This window comes from Monodon monoceros, unplaced genomic scaffold (genome assembly GCF_005190385.1).
Source record: "Monodon monoceros isolate NGI ecotype Baffin Bay Population unplaced genomic scaffold, NGI_Narwhal_1 Super_Scaffold_21, whole genome shotgun sequence".
NCBI lineage: Eukaryota > Metazoa > Chordata > Mammalia > Artiodactyla > Monodontidae > Monodon > Monodon monoceros.
Genome location: NW_021703778.1, coordinates 87724796 through 87747800, shown reverse-complemented (window position 1 = coordinate 87747800; position 23005 = coordinate 87724796). Strand labels below are relative to the sequence as shown.

Sequence of the window (23005 nt, the reverse complement as noted above, 5' to 3'; positions counted from 1 at the left end):
TGCTGTGAGTTTTGGTGTGCTGTGTTTTTGTTTTCATTCATTGTGAAGTATTTTCTAATTCCCCTTGTGATTTCTTCTTTGACACAGTGTTTATTTAGGAGTTTGTTGTTTAATTTTTGCACATTTGTTCATTTCTCAACTTTCCTTCCTTGTGATTTCTAATTTAATTCCAGTGTGGTTGGAGATCATATACTTGTATGATTTCAGTTATTTTATTTATTTATTTTATAAATTTATTTATTTTATTTTTGGCTGTGTTGGGTCTTCATTGCTGTGTGCAAGCGTTCTCTAGTTGCAGCGACTGGGGGCTACTCTTCGTTGTGGTGTGCGGGCTTCTCATCGTGGTGGCTTCTCTTGTTGCAGAGCACGGGCCCTAGGCGCGTGGTCTTCAGTAGTTGTAGCATGCAGGCTCTAGATTGCAGGCTCAGTAGTTGTGGCACATGGGCTTAGTTGCTCTGCACCATGTGGGATCTTCCCGGACCAGGGCTGGAACCCACGTCCCCTGCATTGGCAGGTGGATTCTTAACCACTGTGCCACCAGGGAGACCCGATTTCAGTTCTTTTAAAGGTGAGACTTGTTTTGTGTCTTAACATGTAGTCTTTCATGGAGAATATTCCATTTGTAAGTTGAGAAGAATGTGTATTCTGTTGTTGGATGGAGTGTTCTATGTATATGACTCTTAGGTCTCAAGAATCATTCAGGTCTTCTGTTTCCTTATTGATCTTTTGTCTAGTTATTCTATCCGTTTTTGAAAGTGGAGTATTAAAGCCTCCAACTCTTGTTGAATTGCCTGTTTTTCACTTTGATTGACAATTTTAACTTTATATATTTGGGGACTCTGTTGTTAGATACATGTATGTTTATAATTTCCCTCTAAGTGCTGCTTATTACATCCCAGAAATTTTGATGTGCTCTCTTTTTGTTAATTTTCATTACAAAATATTTTGTATTTCCCTTGTGAATTCTTGTTTGACTCATGATTTATTTATAAATTAAAAAAATTTCAAGTATATGGTACTATTTAAGATTTCTTTTGTTTTTGATTTATAATTGTGGTCAAGGAACATACTTTGTAAGATTTTAGTCTTGATGGTCAGTTTCAAAAGTTCATGAGGGCTTGACTGCTCCAGCCCTTTTATAACTATTAAGTATACCTTTTACAACTCATTATTGGAATGGACTAAAACCCTCTATATTTCAGCCTCCTTCTTTAAATGTTCTTGTCTTTCTTTCCAGTGACTGGTTATTTTTAAGTTCAGAGGACCTTTCTCCTAAGCTTTCCTAAAATCTTCACTCTCCATGAAGAGTGATCTAGCATTTTATATATACACTATGATGTGTATCTATCCTTAACCTGTTAGACTTTTTGATTCTCATGGGAAGAGGTATCATTTTTATCCTTTTATTACCATACTGGTAGCAGGTGACCAATATTTAAATTTTAATGAGCTGAACCCCTTGGATTGAACTAGCTATATGTGTTTAGTCTTTTAAGACCTACTTTATATGAAGATATTATTTCATAAAATTTTTAAATTTCCATTAAAGATTCTGGGTTTAAGATAGGTTCACCCGTAGGTATTTTTGAAAATATTAAAAAAAAATTTACAGATTTTTAAAGAAATTGAATACAAATAACTTTCTTTTTGAAAAATTACCCCATGCATTTGCTTTATGGGAATTTTCCTTTTTAAGGAGTGCTGTGCTGAAGAACAAAGGAATTAAGACAAAATTTATACACTGTAAATAGAGTTATTTAAGTAAATAATACATACCTTGAGTAAATCCCTTTAGAAGTTAACATTGACTCTTTAGGAGAAAAGGCAGTATTTGTTTTATTTGGGGATGACAACTTAAAACTGAACACTATTTGGTGATGAAAAACAAATGGTTGTTCGGAAAGATATTTTAGGACTCCTCTGGTGAAGCCTTTGAGGTTGGGACTTTTTTGTTGGAGTAGATTGTGTGTGTGTGTGTGTGTGTGTGTGTGTGTGTGTGTGTGTAGTTTCTATATGTTAAAAAAGGGAGGGGTCCTAACTTTTTTTCTGTGACTGTTGTGTTGCATTACTAAAGACATGACTTTTTGTTTGTTTTTTGTTTTTGGCTCTGTTGGGTCTTCATTGCTGCACCGCGGGCTTTCTCTAGTTCTGGTGAGCAGGGGCTACTCTTCGTTGAGGTGCGCAGGCTTCTTGTGGTGGCTTCTTTTGTTGCGGAGCATGGGCTCTAGGCGCACGGGCTCTAGAGCTTAGGCTCAGTAGTTGTGGTGCCGGGCTTAGTTGCTCCATGGCGTGTGAGATCTTCCTGGATCAGGGCTCCAACCCATGTCCCCTGCATTGGCAGGCAGATTCTTAACCACTGCGCCACCAGGGAAGCCCAAGACACGACTTCTTAAGCTTCCTAATTTGTCTGCGAAGACCCTACTCTTTGCCAAGAATTTCTTCACCTTTAGGAGTTTAGAGTGCTTATCTGGTTAGACTTTTTTGCTAATGCATTCACTGTTGTGAGTAGTTTTACTCTTCTCTGCACTTTATAGCTTTTCTAATTCCTTTTTCATTTTGAGCGTCAAGATGGTAAGATAAATAATGTATTCATTATACAGGTGAAAAAATATTTAAGTGGCTATAGCTTAGCTATGATTGAAGTAGGATTAGACCTAATTAATATCTCTTAATTATTAGTGTAGTAGTTTTTGTATTCTGTTTCACAGATTATAATTCAGGGAATGTTCTCAACTACTTCTAAGTCTTGGGACAATTTTTGCCAGCCATTAATTTTCTCATCAGTGAAATGAGAGAGTTCAAATCGATGGCCTCATATTTTCTGTCTGATGTGAATTTAGTATTTAAAGGATCATTACAAACAAATGGCCAACAGGCACAGGAAAAGATGCTCAACATCATTAGCCATTAGGAAATGCAAATCAAAGCCACAAAGAGATACCACTTCACCCCCACTAAAATGGCTATAATAAAAAAAAAACAAGTAACAAGTGTTGGTGAGGATACAGAAAAAGTGAAAACCTTGTACATTGCTGGTGGGAATATAAAATGGTGCCGCTGCTGTGGAAAACAGCAGTTCCTCAGTATGTTAAACATAAAATCACCACATGAACCAGCAATTCCACTCCTGGTTACATACCCAATAAAACTCAAAACAGGTGGTCAAAAAGAAACTTGTACATGAATGTTCACTCCAGCACTATTCACACTTAACCAAAAGGTAGAAACAACACAGATGTCCATCAGTAGATGAATGGATAAACAAAATGTAGTCTTACCCATTCAATGGAACATTACTCAGCCGTAAATGGGAATAATGTACTGATACATGCTACAACATGGATGAACCTTGAAAACATTATCCTAAGTGAAAGAAACAGTTATACAGGACCATATATTGTGTGATTCCACTTACATGAAGTGTCCAGAATTGGGAAATCCATAGAAACAGAAAAGAGATTAGTGGTTGCTTAGGGCTAAGGGCAGGGGGAAATGGGGATTGACTGCCAATAGGTATGGGGTCTCCTCTGGGGGTGATTGAAAATGTTCTGAAAATAGATAATGGTGATGGTTGGACAACACCGCAAATTAATAAATGTTACTGAATTGAACACTTAAAAAAAAAAGATCATTACATATGGTAACATCAAATACCACAAAATGATCCAGTCATTCTTGTTTTATTGATACTTGTATACTTGTTGATATTTAGAATTGTGCTCTTGGGATTAATTCATTCATTGACTAAGGGTTTTTTCCACTACATTGTAAGCTCCAGAGGGTAAAAACCTTCTCTATCTTGTTTTACTAGGCACTTACCTAGCCCAGTGCCTAGAATGTGGTAAGTGCCCAATAAATACTTGTTGAATGAATGAATGAGTGATTAAATGAATGATAAGGTCAGCATGGGTAGAGGCAGCATAGTGCCCTGGAAGGAACATGCACGCTCTATTAGATCATAGGATATAATATTTCAGAAGTTGTGGGAAGGTTATTTGGGAGAATGTAATAAAATTCAAAGCACTACACGTTTCAATTAAAAGGTTAGTTTCTTGGGAATTCCCTGGCGGCCCAATGGTTAGGACTCCACGCTCTCACTGCTGAGGGCCTGGGTTCAACCCCTGGTTGGGGAACTAAGATCCCGCAAGTCATGTGTGGTATGGCCAAAATAAATAAATAAATAAAATGTCAGTTTCTTATTTCAATCCCTTATAGACCTGGACTTCTTTTTAATCAAGATATTTTTATTATATAAGCTGGGCACATATCGGTATGCTAGGTTTAATTTTAATAACCTGTATTATTTTTCTCTTATAGTTTTACATGTGGCACCCATAAAAGATGAGGCTGAGAACACGGAAAGCTTCTCAGCAATCAAATCAAATCCAAACACAACGCACTGCCAGAGCAAAGAGGAAATATTCAGAGGTTGATGATAGCCTGCCTTCAGGAGGAGAAAAACCACCGAAGAATGAAACTGGCTTGTTGTCTTCAATTAAAAAATTCATTAAAGGAAGCACACCCAAAGTAATGGTTTTACCTTTTAATTATATCATTAAAAATGAAGTTTAGGTTGTTTTCTTTAAGCATGTAAAGATGAGAAATCTAATATTGCTAGAGCCCTATTTAAGGGAATGTGTCTACATTTTGGTGTTAAGAGTATTGACATGTAAAATATTTAATGGTCAGTCAAGAAAACATTATTTATTCTACTTAACTGATCCACTTAGCCTTCTGTTTTCTCAACTTAGAATTATGGGAAGTAAAATAAATTTTTTCTTATTTACTTGAATTATTTCTGTTACTTCCATTTTTTTTTCATTTCAAAGATAAGTTAAAGTTTCTTGTTAATATTAATACATTGTCTAATTAGGGAGATGATTTATCTATCTGAATTCTAACATTTGTACAATGAAAATGTATTATTCATTGATGAGAAAACAAAAGTTATTAAAGAAAGAATGGGGAATTCCCTGGCGGTCCAGTGATTAGGACTTGGCACTTTCACTGCCATGGGCCCGGGTTCAATCCCTGGTCGGGGTACTAAGATCCCACAAGCCATGTGGCGCAGCCAAAAAAAAAAGAAAGAAAGAAAGAATGGACACTGACCAGGAGTCATATGCTCTAGATTCATACTTCATACTCTGGACCAACTTAAATGATCTGAGGAAAGGCATTTGCCCCTCTTAGCCTGAGGAAGACAGTAAAATGGGACTAATACTAACTGCTTTGTCTGCCTCAGAGTTGTTTTCAGATTAGATGGCAAACAGGTGGAAAAGCATTTTGGGAAATTTTAATGCATTAATGATAATGTTATTATCATTCATTGTATGTAGATTTTGTTATCACTGTTGCCTACTCTTATGTTCTTTCTTGGGATTATTATATATATGATAAATTTCTTATTATAATATAAGTTTGTCACTTTGATAAGCAGAAAAATAAATCAATGTGACGGTTTATTCATAGTGATAGATTTTTGTCATCATAGAACTAAAAATGCCTAGTTACTGTGAACCATTGGCCAAGGTTTAGAAGTATTCTGTGTTAGAATTTTCCTTTTCGTTTTGGTGGTTTTATTTTGTTTTTCTAATAATATAAGTAAAATTTCTTTTGTTAATTTTAAGTGTAATTTTTAAGTTTCTTTGAGTTAATTTACATGAGCCTAGAAGTATTCTAGTATTATTGTATAACAATGATAAAATTCCTTCCAGAAACATGAATTCCTGAATCTTTAAATTCCGTATGGGTTATCATTAGCCCCTGTTGATGAGAACATCACTATATGTCAGTTCATTCTCTGAACACTTCTAAATGTTTTAAAGTTCTTCCTTATCTTGAAGAAAATATACCTACCCTTTACTTTTTTTTTTTTTCGGTATGCGGGCCTCTCACCGCTGTGGCCTCTCCCGTTGCCGAGCACAGGCTCCGGACGCGCAGGCTCAGTGGCCATGGCTCACAGGCCCAGCCGCTCCGCAGCACGTGGGATCTTCCCGGACTGGGGCATGAACCCGTGTCCCCTGCATCGGCAGGCGGACTCTCAACCACTGCGCCACCAGGGAAGCCCGTACCCTTTACTTTTTCATAGGTTCTTTTTCTTCATGTGCAAGTACAAACCCTCAGTCACTGTCCTGGCTAAATATTTCTAGTTTTCATTATATGACATATATGATATAGATCACCACCTTGGTCACCCTTTTCTGTTGTTCATGAAAGGTAACAACCAGAAGCGAACATTGGTTTTTCCTATGTCTTCTGACTTCTGTTCATATTTATTTCCGTTGATTTGGACATACTTCTACTAATGTGGCATTATATTATATTATATCATATATCATGTCATGCTTTCTTTTTTCTCCTTTAGTAGTTTTAGGTCTTCTTTGTTGGTCAGCACATTTTTGCCCATGTCAATTAAAACACTCAGGGTTTTTCTATAGTAATTGTTGTCAATTATTTAACAATATGCACTACTGCCTTTCCAATAAGTGACAATGCTGGGATTTAACCCAGGTACAATTTGACTCTGATATCTGTGCTCTTTTTCCTATACCATTCTGTCTCAAAGTAGCTAGATAATATCTTTATAGCATCACCTGTCTTGTGTAAGGATTGAAAACTTTCTTGATGAAAGTAAATAAGAATTGAGTCTTTCTATGCTGCTGATTTTGTCATTTATTTATATTCTATCATCAGCTCAAAGCTTGAGGCTTATTCTTCTTCTAGGAAATTTTTTTTTCCCTAGTACTTTTTGCATGTATCATCATCCTCTGTCTTCAGTCTTTCTGACTGGATGATAGACGGCTTCTCTTATTTCTACAAGTGTCCTTTTAAAATCCAAGTTAGCTAGATAACTCCCTATGCAGCCACTGGTTTCTTTGGTACCTTTCCTTTCTCTTCTTTTGGACTTTTAAAGTTATGTGGTTAGAATTGAACTTTATAGACAAGTCTCCTTGCTTTTTTCTTTGAGTTGTCTTTCTTCTAAGGTGTCTGACATTGCTCTCATGCCTGTCTTATGAATCTGGCTTTTTGAAACTTGGTCTCTGCATATGGGCCAACTTTTTTGCTCTTCTTTACTGTATGATTTCCAGTTTGAATGGCTGCTGGTATTCTTGCCAGTTTACTCTCACTGACCTATTTTTATTTTCCTTATAAGTTTTAATCTGTATTCTAGTCCTAACTTGGCATAAATTAGCCATGAGAGTATTTAGATAATTTAAACATATGTTGTTCATCTAAGAGGTGTGTATTAGTTTACTAGGGTACGTAATAGTCTGCCATAACAGAATATCACAGATTGGGTAGCTTAAACAACAGAAATTTATTTTCTCACAGTTCTGGCAGTTTGAAATCTAAGATGAGGTGTTGCCAGGTTGGTTTTTTCTGAGGCTTCGCTCCTTGACTTCAGATGGTCACCTTCTTGCTGTGGCGTCATATGGTTGCCACTTGGTGTATGTGTTGTCTGTTTTGTAATCTCCTCTTCTTGTAAGGACACTAGTCATATTTGGATTAGGGCCCATCCTAATGATCCCACTTTAATTACTTCTTTAAAGGCCCTGTCTCCAAGTATGACTACATTCTCAGGCTTTTGGGGTTAGAGCTCCAACATAGGAATTTTAGGGAACACAACTCAGACTGTAATAGAATGAATGAAATCTCTCATGTCTTTCAGATCTAGATTTTATGATTCAAGGATATACCACTTCTCTCATTTCAGAATTATGTAATTGTCAGAGTACTCAGGAAGTGTTCATACTCAGTCTTTCTGCTTTTAGCATGATGAGATTCCTAATATATATTTGAAGTGAAAGAAGACTTCACAACTAAAATATATTTGCTTTATACCAGTGATCTCTCTATTCCTTTCTAAATAGGTGGTTTCTAGAGTTTTCCTGTAACAAAATGGTCTTTTTCTCTGTTACCTAAATACTGTTACACTGTCATAGTTAGGAGTCATCAGTTTCCTGTTACATTAAATCAGTGTTTTTAGATCTTTTAACTATGATCCACAGAAAGAAATAACATCTTATATACTACATTCATACATATGAAACAAAACTCACCCTTAACATACTTGATGTGTTCTGATTTTTCTTTTCTATGCTGTTGTTTCTTATTCTCCTTTTAAAGGTGATTTTCATGTTTTAAGTTGATTTTATGATCCACTGATGGGTTGTGCTCCTTAGTGTGAAAAACATGATTAGATGAAAACTTTGTTCTCTTTAACCTTTGTATTACTAAGCTTCATAGTTATATTTGGGAATTTTCTTCCTTCCAAAGTTAAATCTCATTTGTTTGTGTAAAAGAACGTCTTTCTAGATGAGTTCTTTAACAGCTAGATTAATTTACCATTTATTTTTATTTTTAATTAACTTATTTATTTTTGGCCACATTGGGTCTTTGTTGCTGCACAAGGACTTTCTCTAGTTGCAGCGAGCAGAGGCTACTCTTCATTGTGGTGCGTGGGCTTCTCATTGTGGTGGCTTCTCTTGTTGCAGAGCATGGGCTCTAGGCGTGTGGGCTTCAGTGGTTGTGGCTCGTGGGCTCTAGAGCGCAGGCTTAGTAGTTGTGGCGCACAGGCCTAGCTGCTCCGCTGCATGTGGGATCCTCCCAGGCCAGGGCTCGAACCTGTGTCTCCTGCATTGGCAGGCGGATTCCCAACCACTGCACCACCAGGGAAGTCCCCTTGCATGTAAATTTTAGAATTAGCTTGTCTGTTTCTCCAGAAAAGCCTACTAGAATTATAATAGAGATTGTATCACATGTAGATCATTTAGTGAGACTGGACATCTTAACAATATTGAGTCTGCCACTTCATGATTGTGATATATCTCTATGTTAATATAGGTGTTCTTAATTTTTTCCTGCTAATATCAAGGTCTTACACACCTTTCACTAGTTTTATTCTTAGACATTTGATGTTTTACAATGCTGTTTTAAATGCTGTAATACATTAAAGTTTTTACTTTCTGTTTGTTGCTAATATATATAAATATAATTTATTTTTCTATATTGACCAGGTACTATGTGAAATTGCTAGATTCACTTAATCATTCTATTCTTTAAGATTTCATAGTGTTTTATACATACATAATCATATACCAGATAACCATAATTTTCTTGTTCTTTTCTGATTTCTAGGCCTTTTATTTCTTTTTCTTCATTTATTGCATTGGTTAGGACCTCTAGTACATTGTTTAGTAGAAGTGGTGAGAGCAAACACTTGTTACTGATCTTAGGGGAAGAGAGTTTGTTTACATTAGGTATGATGTTAGCGAAATGTTTTCCGTAGTTATCTTTTATCAGTTTGAGGAAGTTCCCTTCTGTTCCTAGTTTGCTATAAGATTTTATTATGTTGGTGAGTTTTATCAAAGACTTTTCTGTATCTATTGAGATATTCTTCAGATTTTCCTCTTTTGATGTGGAGTAGAACATAAATTTTTTTGAATGGAAAACCAAACTTGTATGGCTGGATTTGATTTGCTGCTGGGTTTGTTTTAAGGATTTTTACATCTGTGTTCATGAGGGTTTTGGTCTGTAGTTTTGATTTGTAATGCTTTAAGATTTTGGGATCAGGATTATTCTGGTATCATAAAACAAGTCAAGAACTGTTCCTCTGCTGCTTTTTTTTTCTAAAAGAACTTGTGTTGACTAAGTATTATCTCATCCTTAAATTATGAGTAGAGTGCACTGATGAATTCTGGAGAGGGATTTCTGGAATGTGACTGGGATTTCTTTAAGGAATAGCTTTTACTATAAATTTGATTTCTTTAATATATATGGGGTTGTTTAGCTTTTCTATTTCTTCTTCAGTTTTGGTCATGCGTTTTCCAAGGAATTTGTCTATTCATCAAAGTCGTCAAATTTTTAGGTGTAAAGTCTTTGCAGTATTTCTGCATTAACCTAATAATGTCTGCAGGATCTGTAATGGTATGTTCCTCTTTTCACTCCTGATGTGAATAATTTATGATTTATCTTTGTTTTGATCCATTTTGCTCCTAGAGCTTTATCAGTTTCATTACTTTTTCAAAGAACCAACATCTGTCTTTGTTCATTTTCTCTTTTCTTTCCAGTGTCTGTTTAATTGATTTCTGCTTTTTATTTTTAATATTTTCTTCTACTTTATCTGGTTTACTTCTACTTTTCTAACTCATAGAAGTGGGAGCTTAGAATAGGAATTAGTAAACTTCTCCTGTGAATATTTCAGATAAGTGATATTTAAGGCTTTGCAGACTATATTGTTTGTAATTGCAGTTACTACTCAACTCTTCCATTGTAGACAATACATAAATGAATGAGCATGACTTTGTATACTGATATTTGATTTTCATCATAATTTTCATGAGTCATAAAATATTATCGTTCTTTTCTCCCCCCCGCCCCCAACCATTTAAAAATATAAGAACTACTCTTGGCTTGCTGGCCATACAAAAACAATGTGCTGGACTTGGTGTTTGGACTGTAGCTTGCCAGCCCCTTGCTTAGGTCATTAATACTACACCTTAATTTTTTTCTAAGTCAACTATTTAAAGCTATGATTTTCAGAGTACTGCTTTCCCGCACATTCTGATTTTATGTGTGTGTGTGTGTGTGTGTGTATTTTGGGGGGGGGGGGCGTGTCATGCGGTACATCTTAGTTCCCCGACCAGGGTTCAAACCTGAGCACCCTGCATTGGGAACACGGAATCCTAACCACTGGACCGCCAGGGAAGTCCCCTGACTATATTTTTGTTACCTTATTTGTGATTTATTCTTTGACCCATAGATTATGTAGAAATGTGTTATTTAATTTCCAGATCAGATATTTGGGCATTTCTTAGATATCTTCTAATTGTTTATTTCTAATCTAATATTATTGTTATCCAAGAATATACTCTGTATGATTTCATTTCTTTGGTGTCTTGATATTTTGTAGCATATAGACTATTTTGGTGAATGTCTTATGTATTTGAAAAAATATGCATATTCTGGAATTGGTTAGTGCAGTTCTATAAATATCAGGTCAAGTTAGTTGATAATACTCCAGTTTTCTGTGTCTTATTTTAAATCTCCAACTCTTAATTGTGAATTTGTCTACCTTGTCTTTCAGTTCTGTCAGTTTCGCTACATGTGTTTCAAAGCTCTGTTAGGTGCATACACATTTATGATTGTTGGGTGTAAATTGTTCTTGTTACCACTGTGAAATGTCCCTCATTATCTCTAGTAATATTATTTGCCTTGAGGTTTACTTGGCCTAATATTAATAAAGCCACACAGTTTTCTTGCTTACATTTGCATGATACACCTTTTTCCACCGTGTATTTATATTTAAATTGGCATGGTTAGTCTATTTACATTTAATGTAGTTATTAATATGGTTGAGTTTAACGTCTCCCATTTTGTTATTTATTCTGTGTTTATCCCATTTGTTATTTGTTACTCTGTTCTTTTTTTTTTTTTTTTTTTTGCTGTACGCGGGCCTCTCACTGTTGTGGCCTCTCCCGTTGCGGAGCACAGGCTCCAGATGCGCAGGCTCAGCCACTTTGAGGCATGTGGGATCTTCCCGGACCGGGGCACGAACCCGTGTCCCCTGGATCGGCAGGCAGACTCTCAACCACTGTGCCACCAGGGAAGCCCATGTTACTCTGTTCTTATCCTGCCTTCTTTTTGATGAACTAGTTATCTTTTAGAATTCCACTTTTTCTCCTATGTTGACTTTTTAAAAATTAACTTTATGGGGTATAATGAAACACAATAAGACACACTGATTTAAAGTATATGTTTTCATGAATTTTAACAGAATTGTACACCCATGACCAAAAAGTACCCTTGGAGTTTTTGCAGACAGTCTCACAGCATCACCCTAAACACCATTGATTTGCTTTCTATCATTATAGATTGTATAAATCTTTTCTAGAGTGACCTATGAATATAACATGTCTTGCTTCCTTCACTCAACATAAAGTTTTTGGATTCATCTATGTTACTGCATGTATCCGTAATTTATCCCCTCCCTCTCCTGTACTCCAAGTAGTATTCTGTTGTATGAGTATACCACATGTCATAATTTGTTATCCACTTGGATTATTTCTGGTTTTTGGCTATCATGAATGAAGTTGCTATGAATATTTCGGTCTTGAATCCATGTGTGGGCATATATTTAGGTTAAACGTGGGTAAATAACTAAGATTGGCATCGCTGGATTATATGATATATGTGTGTTTTTTTTATGGTAGCTTTATTGAGATACAGTTCACATACCATAAAACTCACCCATTTAAGGTATAAATTCAGTTGCTTTTATTATATGCACAAAGTTACGCAGACATTACCACAGTCAATTTTAGACCACTTTTATCATTCCCCAAAGAAATACCACAGTCAATTTTAGACCACTTTTATCATTCCCCAAAGAAACTCTGGACCCTTTGGCTCTCACTTGTCAGCTCCACCTTCCAGCTCAAATTTTTTTCTCATTTGTTGGGGGTGACTTTTAAAATTTTCTCTTGTGATTTCATTAGTAGTCCCTCTTGAGCAAGTGGTTCTTAAACCTTTTGAACTTCGGATCCTTTACCTTCTTATAAGTGATTGGAAACCCTAAAGAACATTTGTTTATGTGGGTTATATCTATCAATATATCTCATTAGATATTAAAACTGAGGAATTTTGAAAATATCAAAATTATAATTCTAAACCCTACATGTTGATACAAATAATATTTTAACTATTTTCTAAAGACAAAAAGGAAATTAGTGGGAAACATGACATTACAGTTTTATAAACCTCTTTAATCGAAACTTCATAGAAGGTAGTTTGTTGTCATTGAAGCATATAAAGAAAATCATACATGTATTTAGAAAAGGGAAGAGTATTTTAATATTCTTTGTAGATAATTGCAGGTATTATACCAAAACTTGACAAATTGTGTAGTATCTTAAGTTCTTGTTCCAAGATTGAATTTGAGAGCACTACAATGATCTTTTCATTGGTCTGTCTTGCGCTTGGAATGAATCTTTTATCTATATATGATTTCGTAACATCATGCACTGATTATTTGGAAAATATTGGTTCACTGAATTATGTAGATCTTCCACATATGTGTCCACATTGACATAGTTCATTATTTAATACTTAAAAATCACATTTCTAAACAACCCCACTGATCTCAACAGAACAATCTTTAAGTATTGGGAAGCTGTCAGTCTCATGGTGCTTTGTCCAAGTTTTCAGACATCTCAGTTTTTGCTTGAATGCTCAAATTTTATTGTTGGCAGCAAGAAGTATCAGTTTTTCTTGAAGTGACAGGCTTGCTTTGTTCACTTTTCAGAAAATAATCTACTTCAAGTAAAGATAGTTTTCTATCAGAAAAAGTGGTCTAATTCAGCTTACAGTTCAGTCACACAAATGCTTTTTCTCAAGACAGTTGTGGAAACACAGTTTGCAGCAGAAACGCTTTGTGTGTACTTCCCATCTTGTCATATAGAATTGAACACATATTTAAGGGTTGAGATTTAATTAATTTTACATATTCATCATGGACCTTCCTAAGTAGAGCTGGCTTTTTTTCCCCCATGCAGGTGCATGGCAGTGAAAAATAACTATTGGGTGTCAGTGCCTTGATTTGTGCTAAGGTGGCAGTAGTTATAAACCATTTTTTTTGCACAGTCATTGCAAATTTTGGCACAAGTTATTCTAGGATAAATTGAGATGTAAAAAAATAATTTACCACTTGTGTTTGTTACCATGCATTCACAGTAAAGACAATTTTTGATGATTAGTTGATACTAGTATCAGACAAGTACAGTCAAAACAGAAAGTCCAACCACATTAGTAAGGCTAAAGTACAATTCAACACACCAGATTTTAACTCATTTTCTGTATTTACAGTTAAGTCTTTAATTCAGTGATTTACTTTATCATTAGAAAGTGGAAGTGCCTGTTTCTTTTATTGACTTTTTTTTTTAAAACATACACTCATCTGGAAGGTAAGACCTTCCAGATTCATAATTTATATATTTATTTATTTATGGCTGTGTTGGGTCTTTGTTGCTGCGCATGTGTTCTCTCTAGTTGTGGCGAGTGGGGACTACTCTTTGTTGCAGCACGGGGGCTTCTCATTGTGGTGGCTTCTCTTGCTATGGAGCACGGGCTCTACGCACGTGGGCTTCAGTAGTTGTGGCACGTGGGCTCAGTTGTGGCTTGCGGGCTCAGTAGTTGTGGCTTGTGGGCTCTTGAGCGCAGGCTCAGTAGTTATGGCGCACAGGCTTAGTTGTTCCACAGCATGTGGGATATTCCTGGACCAGGTCTTGAACCTGTGTCCCCTGCATTGGCAGGTGGATTCTTATTCACTGCACCACCAGGGAAGTCCCTCTTTTATCGACTTTTATTGAGCAGGCTTCAGCACAAACTACTGTGCAAGAGTTTATAAGTCTCTCATAAATTATGTACACTTCTTTGAACAATGCAATATGATAACTTTTTAAGATATCTCATTGGGTTTTGTAATTTAAGTTTGAAAAGCTATAACTTTTTGGCTTTTAAAGATCTCATGTGTACATTTAAAATATTGAGTTTCTGTTTTTAAAACGGAATGATTGTTCTCAAATGCAACTGAATCGGCACCATAATTCTATTTGAATATGTTCTATTGCATAAGACAACTTAATTTTACAGCCAAAGGGACATTAGTTTTATCATATTTTCATTTGTAATTTACAGTTTCGTTCAGTTATTTCTTAGAGTATATTCCCCCCTTTCATGAGTTAGAGAATTCTATGTCGGTTTCTTTTCATCACTTGCAGTAATGGATTGAATTTATAAGTCGCCCAGCTCCCTTTTTCAATCCAACAATCCATTCTTAGTTATAAATTATAAATTTTCTTTTATTTAAAAAGAGTTACTAAATTCTAAAATAACTTTTAGGTGAAATTTTAAAAACCAAATTTAATAATATTGCAAAGCAAAACAAGAGTACTCTTACTATGTTTCCGTATATACATAGAGAGAGAGAAAAAAAATAAAACTTTGAGACTTCAGAATAATTTATTGGATCATAATGAGACTACAGAGATTATAGCAGGTGTTAGTGTTGAAGACAGTAAAGGCACAGTAGAAATATTGAACACAAAGATCTTTTGTATTTACTCATAGATTTGCCTTAGTGGTATTCATTCCTTATTGCAAATGGATCCCATCTGGTATTATTTATTTTATGCCTAAAGAACTTCATTTGTTATTTCTTGTGGAGATCAGCTGGAAATGAATTGTCAGCTTTTCTGTCTCAGAATGTTTTTAAAGTGAACAATTTAAAAAATTTATATATTTACTATCTTTTGCCAATTTTTCTTAACAGTTTATATATTCTGAGCCTGAAGCCATTACATACTATCTTTTTTTTTAAATTACAACACGTGGTCTGATAAAGTATGTATGTATGTATGTATGTATTTATTTATTTATTTTTGCTGTGTTGGGTATTCATTTCTGTGCGAGGGCTTTCTCCAGTTGTGGCGAGCGGGGACCACTCTTCATCGCGGTGCGTGGGCCTCTTACTATCGCGGCCTCTCCCGTTCCGGAGCACAGGCTCCAGACGCGCAGGCTCAGTAGTTGTGGCTCACGGGCTTAGTTGCTCCGCGGCACGTGGGATCCTCCCAGACCAGGGCTCGAACCCGTGTTCCCTGCATTGGCAGGCAGATTCCTAACCACTGCGCCACCAGGGAAGTCCTACATACTATCTTTTAATCTTCATTTATCTTACACAGGTTCTACATGTGTTCTGTATGTTTAATGCTTATCCTCAGTCCTCTAGTTATGATCTGTAGTCATTTTTGTTGTTGAAAGCTCATTTTCTGGTAGATGCCACACAAAGCACTCATGGGCACTATTATCTGAGTTCTGTGCTTAAAAATCTGTTTTACTGTATATGAAATCCTTGTCTCACAGTTTCTCTTCTTGATTTTTTAAAATGTTATTCCATTTTCTTCCAGCATAAAAAGCATTGCTTTCACAGTTTGATGGTACTCTGATTTTCCCTATGTAGATAAATGGATTTTGCCTTGTTCTCCAAAGGATTTGTTTTCTTTAAATTCTGTTAAGTTTAGGATCTTGCTAGTTGTTTTTCTGGGTTGATAGTTTTAGTTAAACAGTATACTCTGGGAATTTCCTGGTGGTCCAGTGGTTAGGACTCCAAACTTTCACTGCCGAGGGCCCGGGTTCAGTTTCTTGTTGGGGAACTAAGATTGCACAAGCTGCGCAGTGGTTGCAGCCAAAAATAAATAAATAAATAAACTAGTGTACTCTTTCAGTATGTAATTTCAGATATTTTATTTGAGGAAAACTTTCTGATATGCTCTTGTTTTGGCTTCCGTCTCGGCCTACTGTTTTCTGTCTGTTGGATCTTCTTTGTCCATATTCAGTGCTTGACACATTTTGATGTCTTAAAATCCAGCCCCCCTCCCCCATTTTACCTTCTCCTTCTCTTAAAGGCATAATCTATTCTATTTACTCACTTTTATGTCTGTTCTAGTTTGGTCTTTATTTCCAAAAATTTTTTTCTCTCATTTCTAATTATTTTGTTCTGTTACTGAGTGTTTTCTAACTCTGATGTATATGTCGTATCACTTTCTTAACTCTTTTTGTCTTTTTTGAAATAAAGGTATACTTTTTGTCTGTTCTCTTGTGCATTTTTTTTTTTTTTTTTTTTTGGCCACGCTGCACGGCGCATGGGATCTTAGTTCCCCGATCGAATCCACACCCGCTGCAGTGGAAGCGCAGAGTCTTAACCACTGGACCACCAGGAAAGTCCCTCTTATTTCATCTGCTGTCATTAAATTGGCCTGCCATGCTTTCAACTGAATATCTACCTGTTAGCTATTTGGGGCTTCTCCTGTTCTCAGATGTGTCACATGCCATGTTGCATTCCTTTGCTTTCTTCTGCACTGGTACAGATGGTTACTCCAGTGTTATGACTGTTGGTTTGTTCTCATCTGCTTGGAGTTTGGGGGAGAAACCTTGTTTCCTGCTTTTGTTGTAAATTGGCTTTTGGGGTTTTGTTGCCTCTTTAGTTCTCTGTATTTTTCCTTTGAGATTCAGAGATTTAAGAATACGACCTTCCCAAGATTTTCCCTTTAAAAGCCTATCTTAAGAGACAACTTTGAAGAATACGAATTCCAGACAAGACATTGTAGGGTTATTAAATTTTAAAAATGTACAGTAATGTAGAAATCTTGTTTTTCCTAGTTCCTCTTCTAAAAATCATACTATATCCAAAAATGTCCCCAAATTATATACTTGAATGTTTAAGGAAGAGTAGGATTTGGTGACACATTTCAGAATTGGAGCATCATCAGACATTTGAATGCATTATTCTGAAGGATGGAATTTTATTGTCAATGACTGCAGACCTTGAATCCTGATCTTAACAGCTTCCTCTTTCTCTTTAGAGATGTAAGCTCAAGTATTTGAATATATTCTCAATGACCACAGTATAACCTTTTCTGTTATATGGGGCACCTGCATATTATCAGTTAGCTTATATATACTGTTGGTAAATAGGGAAGTAGTTTCAGTATAACATGGGTGGGTTTTGGTTTATACGTGATTTTTTCTAAACTGGACAGGGGGATCCTGAATAATGGGGGTAGAATTTTATACTGCACACAGAGTTTTTAATTAAAAGTGGTAAGCTGTGTAAGGGGTTCCCTCTCAGAGAGGTACACCCTGCTCTAGCAGGGACTCTTCTTTTCATATGGCAGTTTGCATTTCCTTTTTTGTCCATTTTAGTAGTCTTCCTGGCTTAAAGCTCCACTTCTCAGCTCCCATAAACCCTTGTTTCTACTTTTTTTTTTTTTTTTGCGGTACGCAGGCCTTCCAACGCTGCGGCCTCTCCCGCTGCGGAGCACAGGCCCCAGATGCACAGGCCCAGTGGCCATGGCTCACGGGCCCAGCCGCTCCACGGCATATGGGATCCTCCCAGACCGGGGCACGAACCCGTGTCCCCTGCATCGGCAGGTGGACTCCCAACCACTGCGCCGCCAGGGAAGCCCCTCTACTTCTTTGCTTCTAATACCTTTTATTAAGCTCTGAGGAAGCATTTCAGCTGCTCTTAGCTGCTTAACTGGGACATCATAGCTTAGCCCAGCCTACCTTAAACATGCTCAGAACACTTACATTAGCTTACAGTTGGGCAAAATCACAAGTGTTGAATGTCTTATGTAATTGATTGAATACTGAAAGCGAAAAACAATAGTTGCATGGATACAGAATGGTTATAAGTGTGTCAGTTATTTACCCTCATGATCAAGTGGCTGACTTTGAGCTGTGGCTCACTGTGGCTCACTGCCGCCGCTGCCCAGCATCACAAGAGAGTATAGTATCTGCAAATGGCTAGCCCGAGAAAAGACCAAAATTAAAAATTCTAAGTAGAGTTTCTACTGAATACGTATTGCTTTCACATCACTGTAAAGTCAAAAAATCTTTAAGTCAAACTATGATAAGTCTATATTGCAAAAATAGTGTAAACTGGTCATGTGAATTTGCCCCATATAAGGAAATGAATAGAGAGTTTTGTTAAGGAGTAGACTCCTTAGTGTTAATTTGGACATTTTGAGAATTGACATTAGGTGTGTGGCACTGGCAGGCCCTATTAATTTTGTGTCATTTTTGGGACTATGTGATAATGCCAGCAAATTCCAGTGGGGTTCGCTCAAGGAAATGACCCCTGTTCTCTTGAGTAATTCTAAAAGTAAGGAAAATTGCTGGAAACTTAGACCACATTGTGAGATTCAGTATTTCAGTAGCATGAAAATTTAACGGACCCTGGGGAAAGAATCTGAATTGTGAGGATGCTGTAATTATATTTGTGTATTGTAATAACGTTAATAAACACTCTTACGACTGTCAGATTTTTTCTGTTTTCCTCTACTGTTAGGTATTAATTCTGTTTGTTTCTCCTGGATATGAAAAAAGAGGAGAAAGCATATTACAACATATTTTATCTTTTTAAAAATCTGGGCTTCCCTGGTGGCGCAGTGGTTGAGAGTCTGCCTGCCGATGCAGGGGACATGGGTTCGTGCCCCGGTCCGGGAGGATCCCACGTGCCGCGAAGCGGCTGCGCCCGTGGGCCATGGCCACTGGGCCTGCGCGTCCGGAGCCTGTGCTCCGCAGTGGGAGAGGCCACAGCAGTGAGATGCCCGCGTACCGCAAAAAAGAAAAAAAAAAAAATCTGAGCATAGTTGACATACAACATTATATTAGTTTCAGATATATAGCATGATTCAATTTGTTTTTTGGTTGCTCCACACGGTATGTGGAATCTTAGCTCTCCAACCGGGGATCGAACCTGTGCCCCTGCAGTGGAAACGTGGAATCTTAACCACTGGACTGCCGGGGAAGTCTGATTCAGTATTTTTATATATTGCAAAATGATTACCACAATAAGTCTAGTTAAAATCGGTCAGCATACATAGTTACAGAATTCTTTTCTCTGATAACTTTTAAGATTTACTCTCACAGCAATTTTCATATATGCAATACAGTATTATTAACTGTAGTCACCATGCTGTACATTATATCACTGCGACTTATTTATTTTATAACCTTTTGCACCTTTTGACGCCTATCACCCATTTCACTCATCCCCACCTCCCTGCCTCTGGCAACCACCAGTCTGTTCTCTGTATCTGTGAACTTGCTGTTTTTTGTTTTTTGTTTGTTTTTGTTTTTTAATTCCACATGTAAGTGAGATCATATGGTATTTGTCTTTCTCTGTCTGACTTTTTTCACTTAGTGTAATGCCCTTTAGGTTCATCCATGTTGTTGCAAGTGGCAAGAGTTGATTCTTTTTTATGGCTAAATAATATTCCATTGTTTATGTATGTATGTATATGTGTGTGTGTGTGTGTGTGTGTGTGTGTGTGTGTGTTATATGCATATATATATATATATTCACTGCATTATTTACAGTAGCCAAGATATGGAAACAACCATATCTAAGTGTCCATCAATTGATAATGGATAAAATTGGCTATTGTAAATAATGCAGTGAACATGGGGGTATGTGTCATATTTTATCATTTTAAAAGTGTAACCTGTAGGGAATTCCCTGGTGGTTCAGTGGTTAAGACTCGGTGCTTTCACTGCCATGGGTCCGGGTTCAGTCCCTGGTCAGGGAACTAAGATCTCACAAGCTGCGTGGTGTGGCAAAAAAAAAAAAAGTAACCTGTAAAGCAGAATGACTCTGTTCAATGCATGTTTTTCCCTCTTATATCTTAAGGAAGAGAGAGAAAATCCTTCAAAACGGAGTAGAATTGAACGTGATATAGATAATAATTTGATCACATCAACACCAAGAGCAGGAGAAAAGCCTAACAAACAGATATCTCGAGTAAGACGGAAAAGTCAAGTAAATGGAGGTTTGTTAATGTTTACATATTGCTTTATTAGGTGTAAGCAGAGTTCTCACTTGACATGTTTGTGTTCTGTTTTTAAAAATCTACTTTGAGCAATTTCTGCCTTATTTTTGTAATCTCCTTTGTATTAAATATTAGTGGCATGAAGTAAATAAAAATTTACCTTCCTAATGTAAATCTACTTTGATGAATTAAAGTGACAAAGGCAGAGCAACTAGCTTTATACTGTTTAGCATGAAAATGTATATGAAACTCATTTCTTAAAGCGGTAATAATTGTGACTTAATTTATTTGAAATATGTACAAAGAATTTGTTTCTGGATTATGGAATTTCAGAGCTATAGAGGGGGCTTGGAGCTCTCAGGTCCGCGGTTCTCAACTAGGGGTGTTTCTGTCCCCTAGCAGATGCTTTTCAGTGTATGGAGACCTTTTTGGTTTGTCACAACCTGTGGAGGGATTGCTACTTGCGTCTAGCAGGTGAAGGTCAGGGGCACTGCTAAACATCCTACAATGCACAGGACATCCTCCCATAACAAAGAATTATCCAGCCCAAAAGCCAATAGTGTTGTTGCTATTTATAAATCCTGTTCTAGATCAGTACCTTATTGTATTGCTGACAAGCTCCTCAAAGTCAAAAAGGAGAAAAAAAAGATGGACAAGCAGAGAAACCTATACAGAATAGCACTTTAGAGCATGGAGTGCTACCTTTTAACCAATACTATTTTAAACACAGCAGTGATAATAATTCCCTACCTCTTTCCTCTTAATGCAGTGATGTATCTCCATTGTTAGAATTGACCATAAGGGAGAAAAGGGATAAACAAGTTAAAAGAGCACTAACAAAGAAGGAAAGAAATGTGCTAAAGTTGTGGAGGGTCAAGGATGATTTATTAAGACATTTGTATTTTATATTTTCCCAGAACCCATTAAATTTCTTTTATTTATAAGAAACTTAAAAAAAAACCTGGTTATTCTTCCTAACTACTCTGAAATGGTGCCTCACAATATCCATAAGTAGTTTTTGACACTGCTGTATATATAGTCTTCTGCTTCAGTAGAACTAGTTGCCTCTATTTATTTAGCTGTTACTCATTAGAAATAGATTGGGGGGTAAGTTTTGTGAAGTAGGCAGCATCCCAAAATGTAAATAAACAAAGACAAAATCTTGCATTTGTGTTTTTCATATTGTAACTTGCTTGCTTTACTTACAAAGAGTTTTATTTCATTTTCTGTTACACTGTGTTGATTTGAAGACTTTCAGTCTGTGTAATTCCAGATATAAATCTACTTTGTAAAAACTCAGTAAATTTTAGCATTTATAAACCATTATAAATAAATTTGTTGTAAAGATCATTTGATTTACAAGTGATTTACCTCAGGATTTCTTGAAATAATAAGCTTTTTAACATTAATGTTCATCAGTTTTCCTTATGTATTTTGAGGGAAAAAGTTATTTTTATAATGAATGGTTTAGAACACATTTATGAAAGTCATGTTTTCTAGATTGCAACTATTTTTGTTGTTTCTTTCTTAGAAGCTGGTAGTTATGAAATGACAAATCAACATGTAAAACAAAATGGAAAATTAGAAGATAATCCTTCCTCTGGCAGTCCTCCAAGGACTACATTGTTGGGGACCATATTTTCTCCTGTCTTCAACTTTTTTTCACCAGCAAATAAAAATGGTAAATATAAGTCATTAACCATAATTTGGGTTTAAAAGATTAATCGTTTTACTGGCTTTTTAAAAGATCTGTTTGATTTTTTTGGCATATTTTTGTTAGCATTTTATGTTTGTTTTCAGCCTCGTTAAAAATACACAGGCTTTTTTTTTTTAAAGAATATATTTTCTTTCTTTTATATTTATTTACTTTATTTATTTATGGCTGCATCGTGTCTTAGTTGCGGCACACGGGATCTTTCGTTGCGGTGTGTGGGCTCCTCATTGCGGCACGTGGGCTTCTCTCCAGTTGTGACATGTGGGCTCTATAGTTGTAGTACACAGGCTTAGTTGCCTCGCGGCAGGTGGGATCTTATTAGTTTCCCAACCAGAGATTGAACCCAAGTCCCCTGCATTGGAAGGTGGATTCTTAACCACTGGACCACCAGGGAAGTCCCCAAAATACACAGCTTCTAAAAGGCATTTTTTTTTTTTTTTTTTAGTGACTGAAATAAATGTAGGTTATGTTTAATTAACTATCTGAAAAGCTAGATGATAAACTTTGGGCTGGAGGGAAAGTATTATTTTTTCTGTGTTGGGATGACTTCTGCATCTTTAGAGTGTGTACAGGAGAGAATTGAGAAGCATTTTCAATATTCTAGATTAGTAAAGTAGAATTTGTTGAATATTTTGAGTGAGTTGAAACCAGATTTTTTTTTGGTAATACAATTTATTTTTATTATCATTTGCTTGTTTTTTCCCCCCGTAGGGAATCTTCAGTTTAGACAAATAGTAAAACTACCCTAATTCACATGAATTGAAGGTTCCCATTGTATGCCTTTGCAAAAAACTTAAAAATGGCCTCTTTCTCAACATATCTTTTAAAAATTATCTGGTGTCCTATTTTTTCTGATAATTAATGTCTAATTTCATACATGATAATTTAGTCTCTAGATTATTTG

The 23005-nt window shown here is 36.2% G+C and overlaps 1 protein-coding gene across 2 annotated transcripts in view; it reads left to right on the top strand.

The window, feature by feature from the left end:
* Positions 1–23005, top strand: part of CTDSPL2 (CTD small phosphatase like 2) — a 67453-nt gene that overhangs the window by 13746 nt on the left and 30702 nt on the right. Inside the window, exons 2-4 of one of the 2 annotated variants that reach the window (XM_029238570.1) lie at positions 4318–4527; positions 20249–20387; positions 21919–22068. In XM_029238570.1, the coding sequence (XP_029094403.1) occupies positions 4342–4527; positions 20249–20387; positions 21919–22068 (475 nt within the window). In that variant the 5' untranslated portion in view covers positions 4318–4341. The remainder of the gene's footprint in view (positions 1–4317; positions 4528–20248; positions 20388–21918; positions 22069–23005) is intronic. The other variant, XM_029238571.1, reaches the window with a different exon arrangement.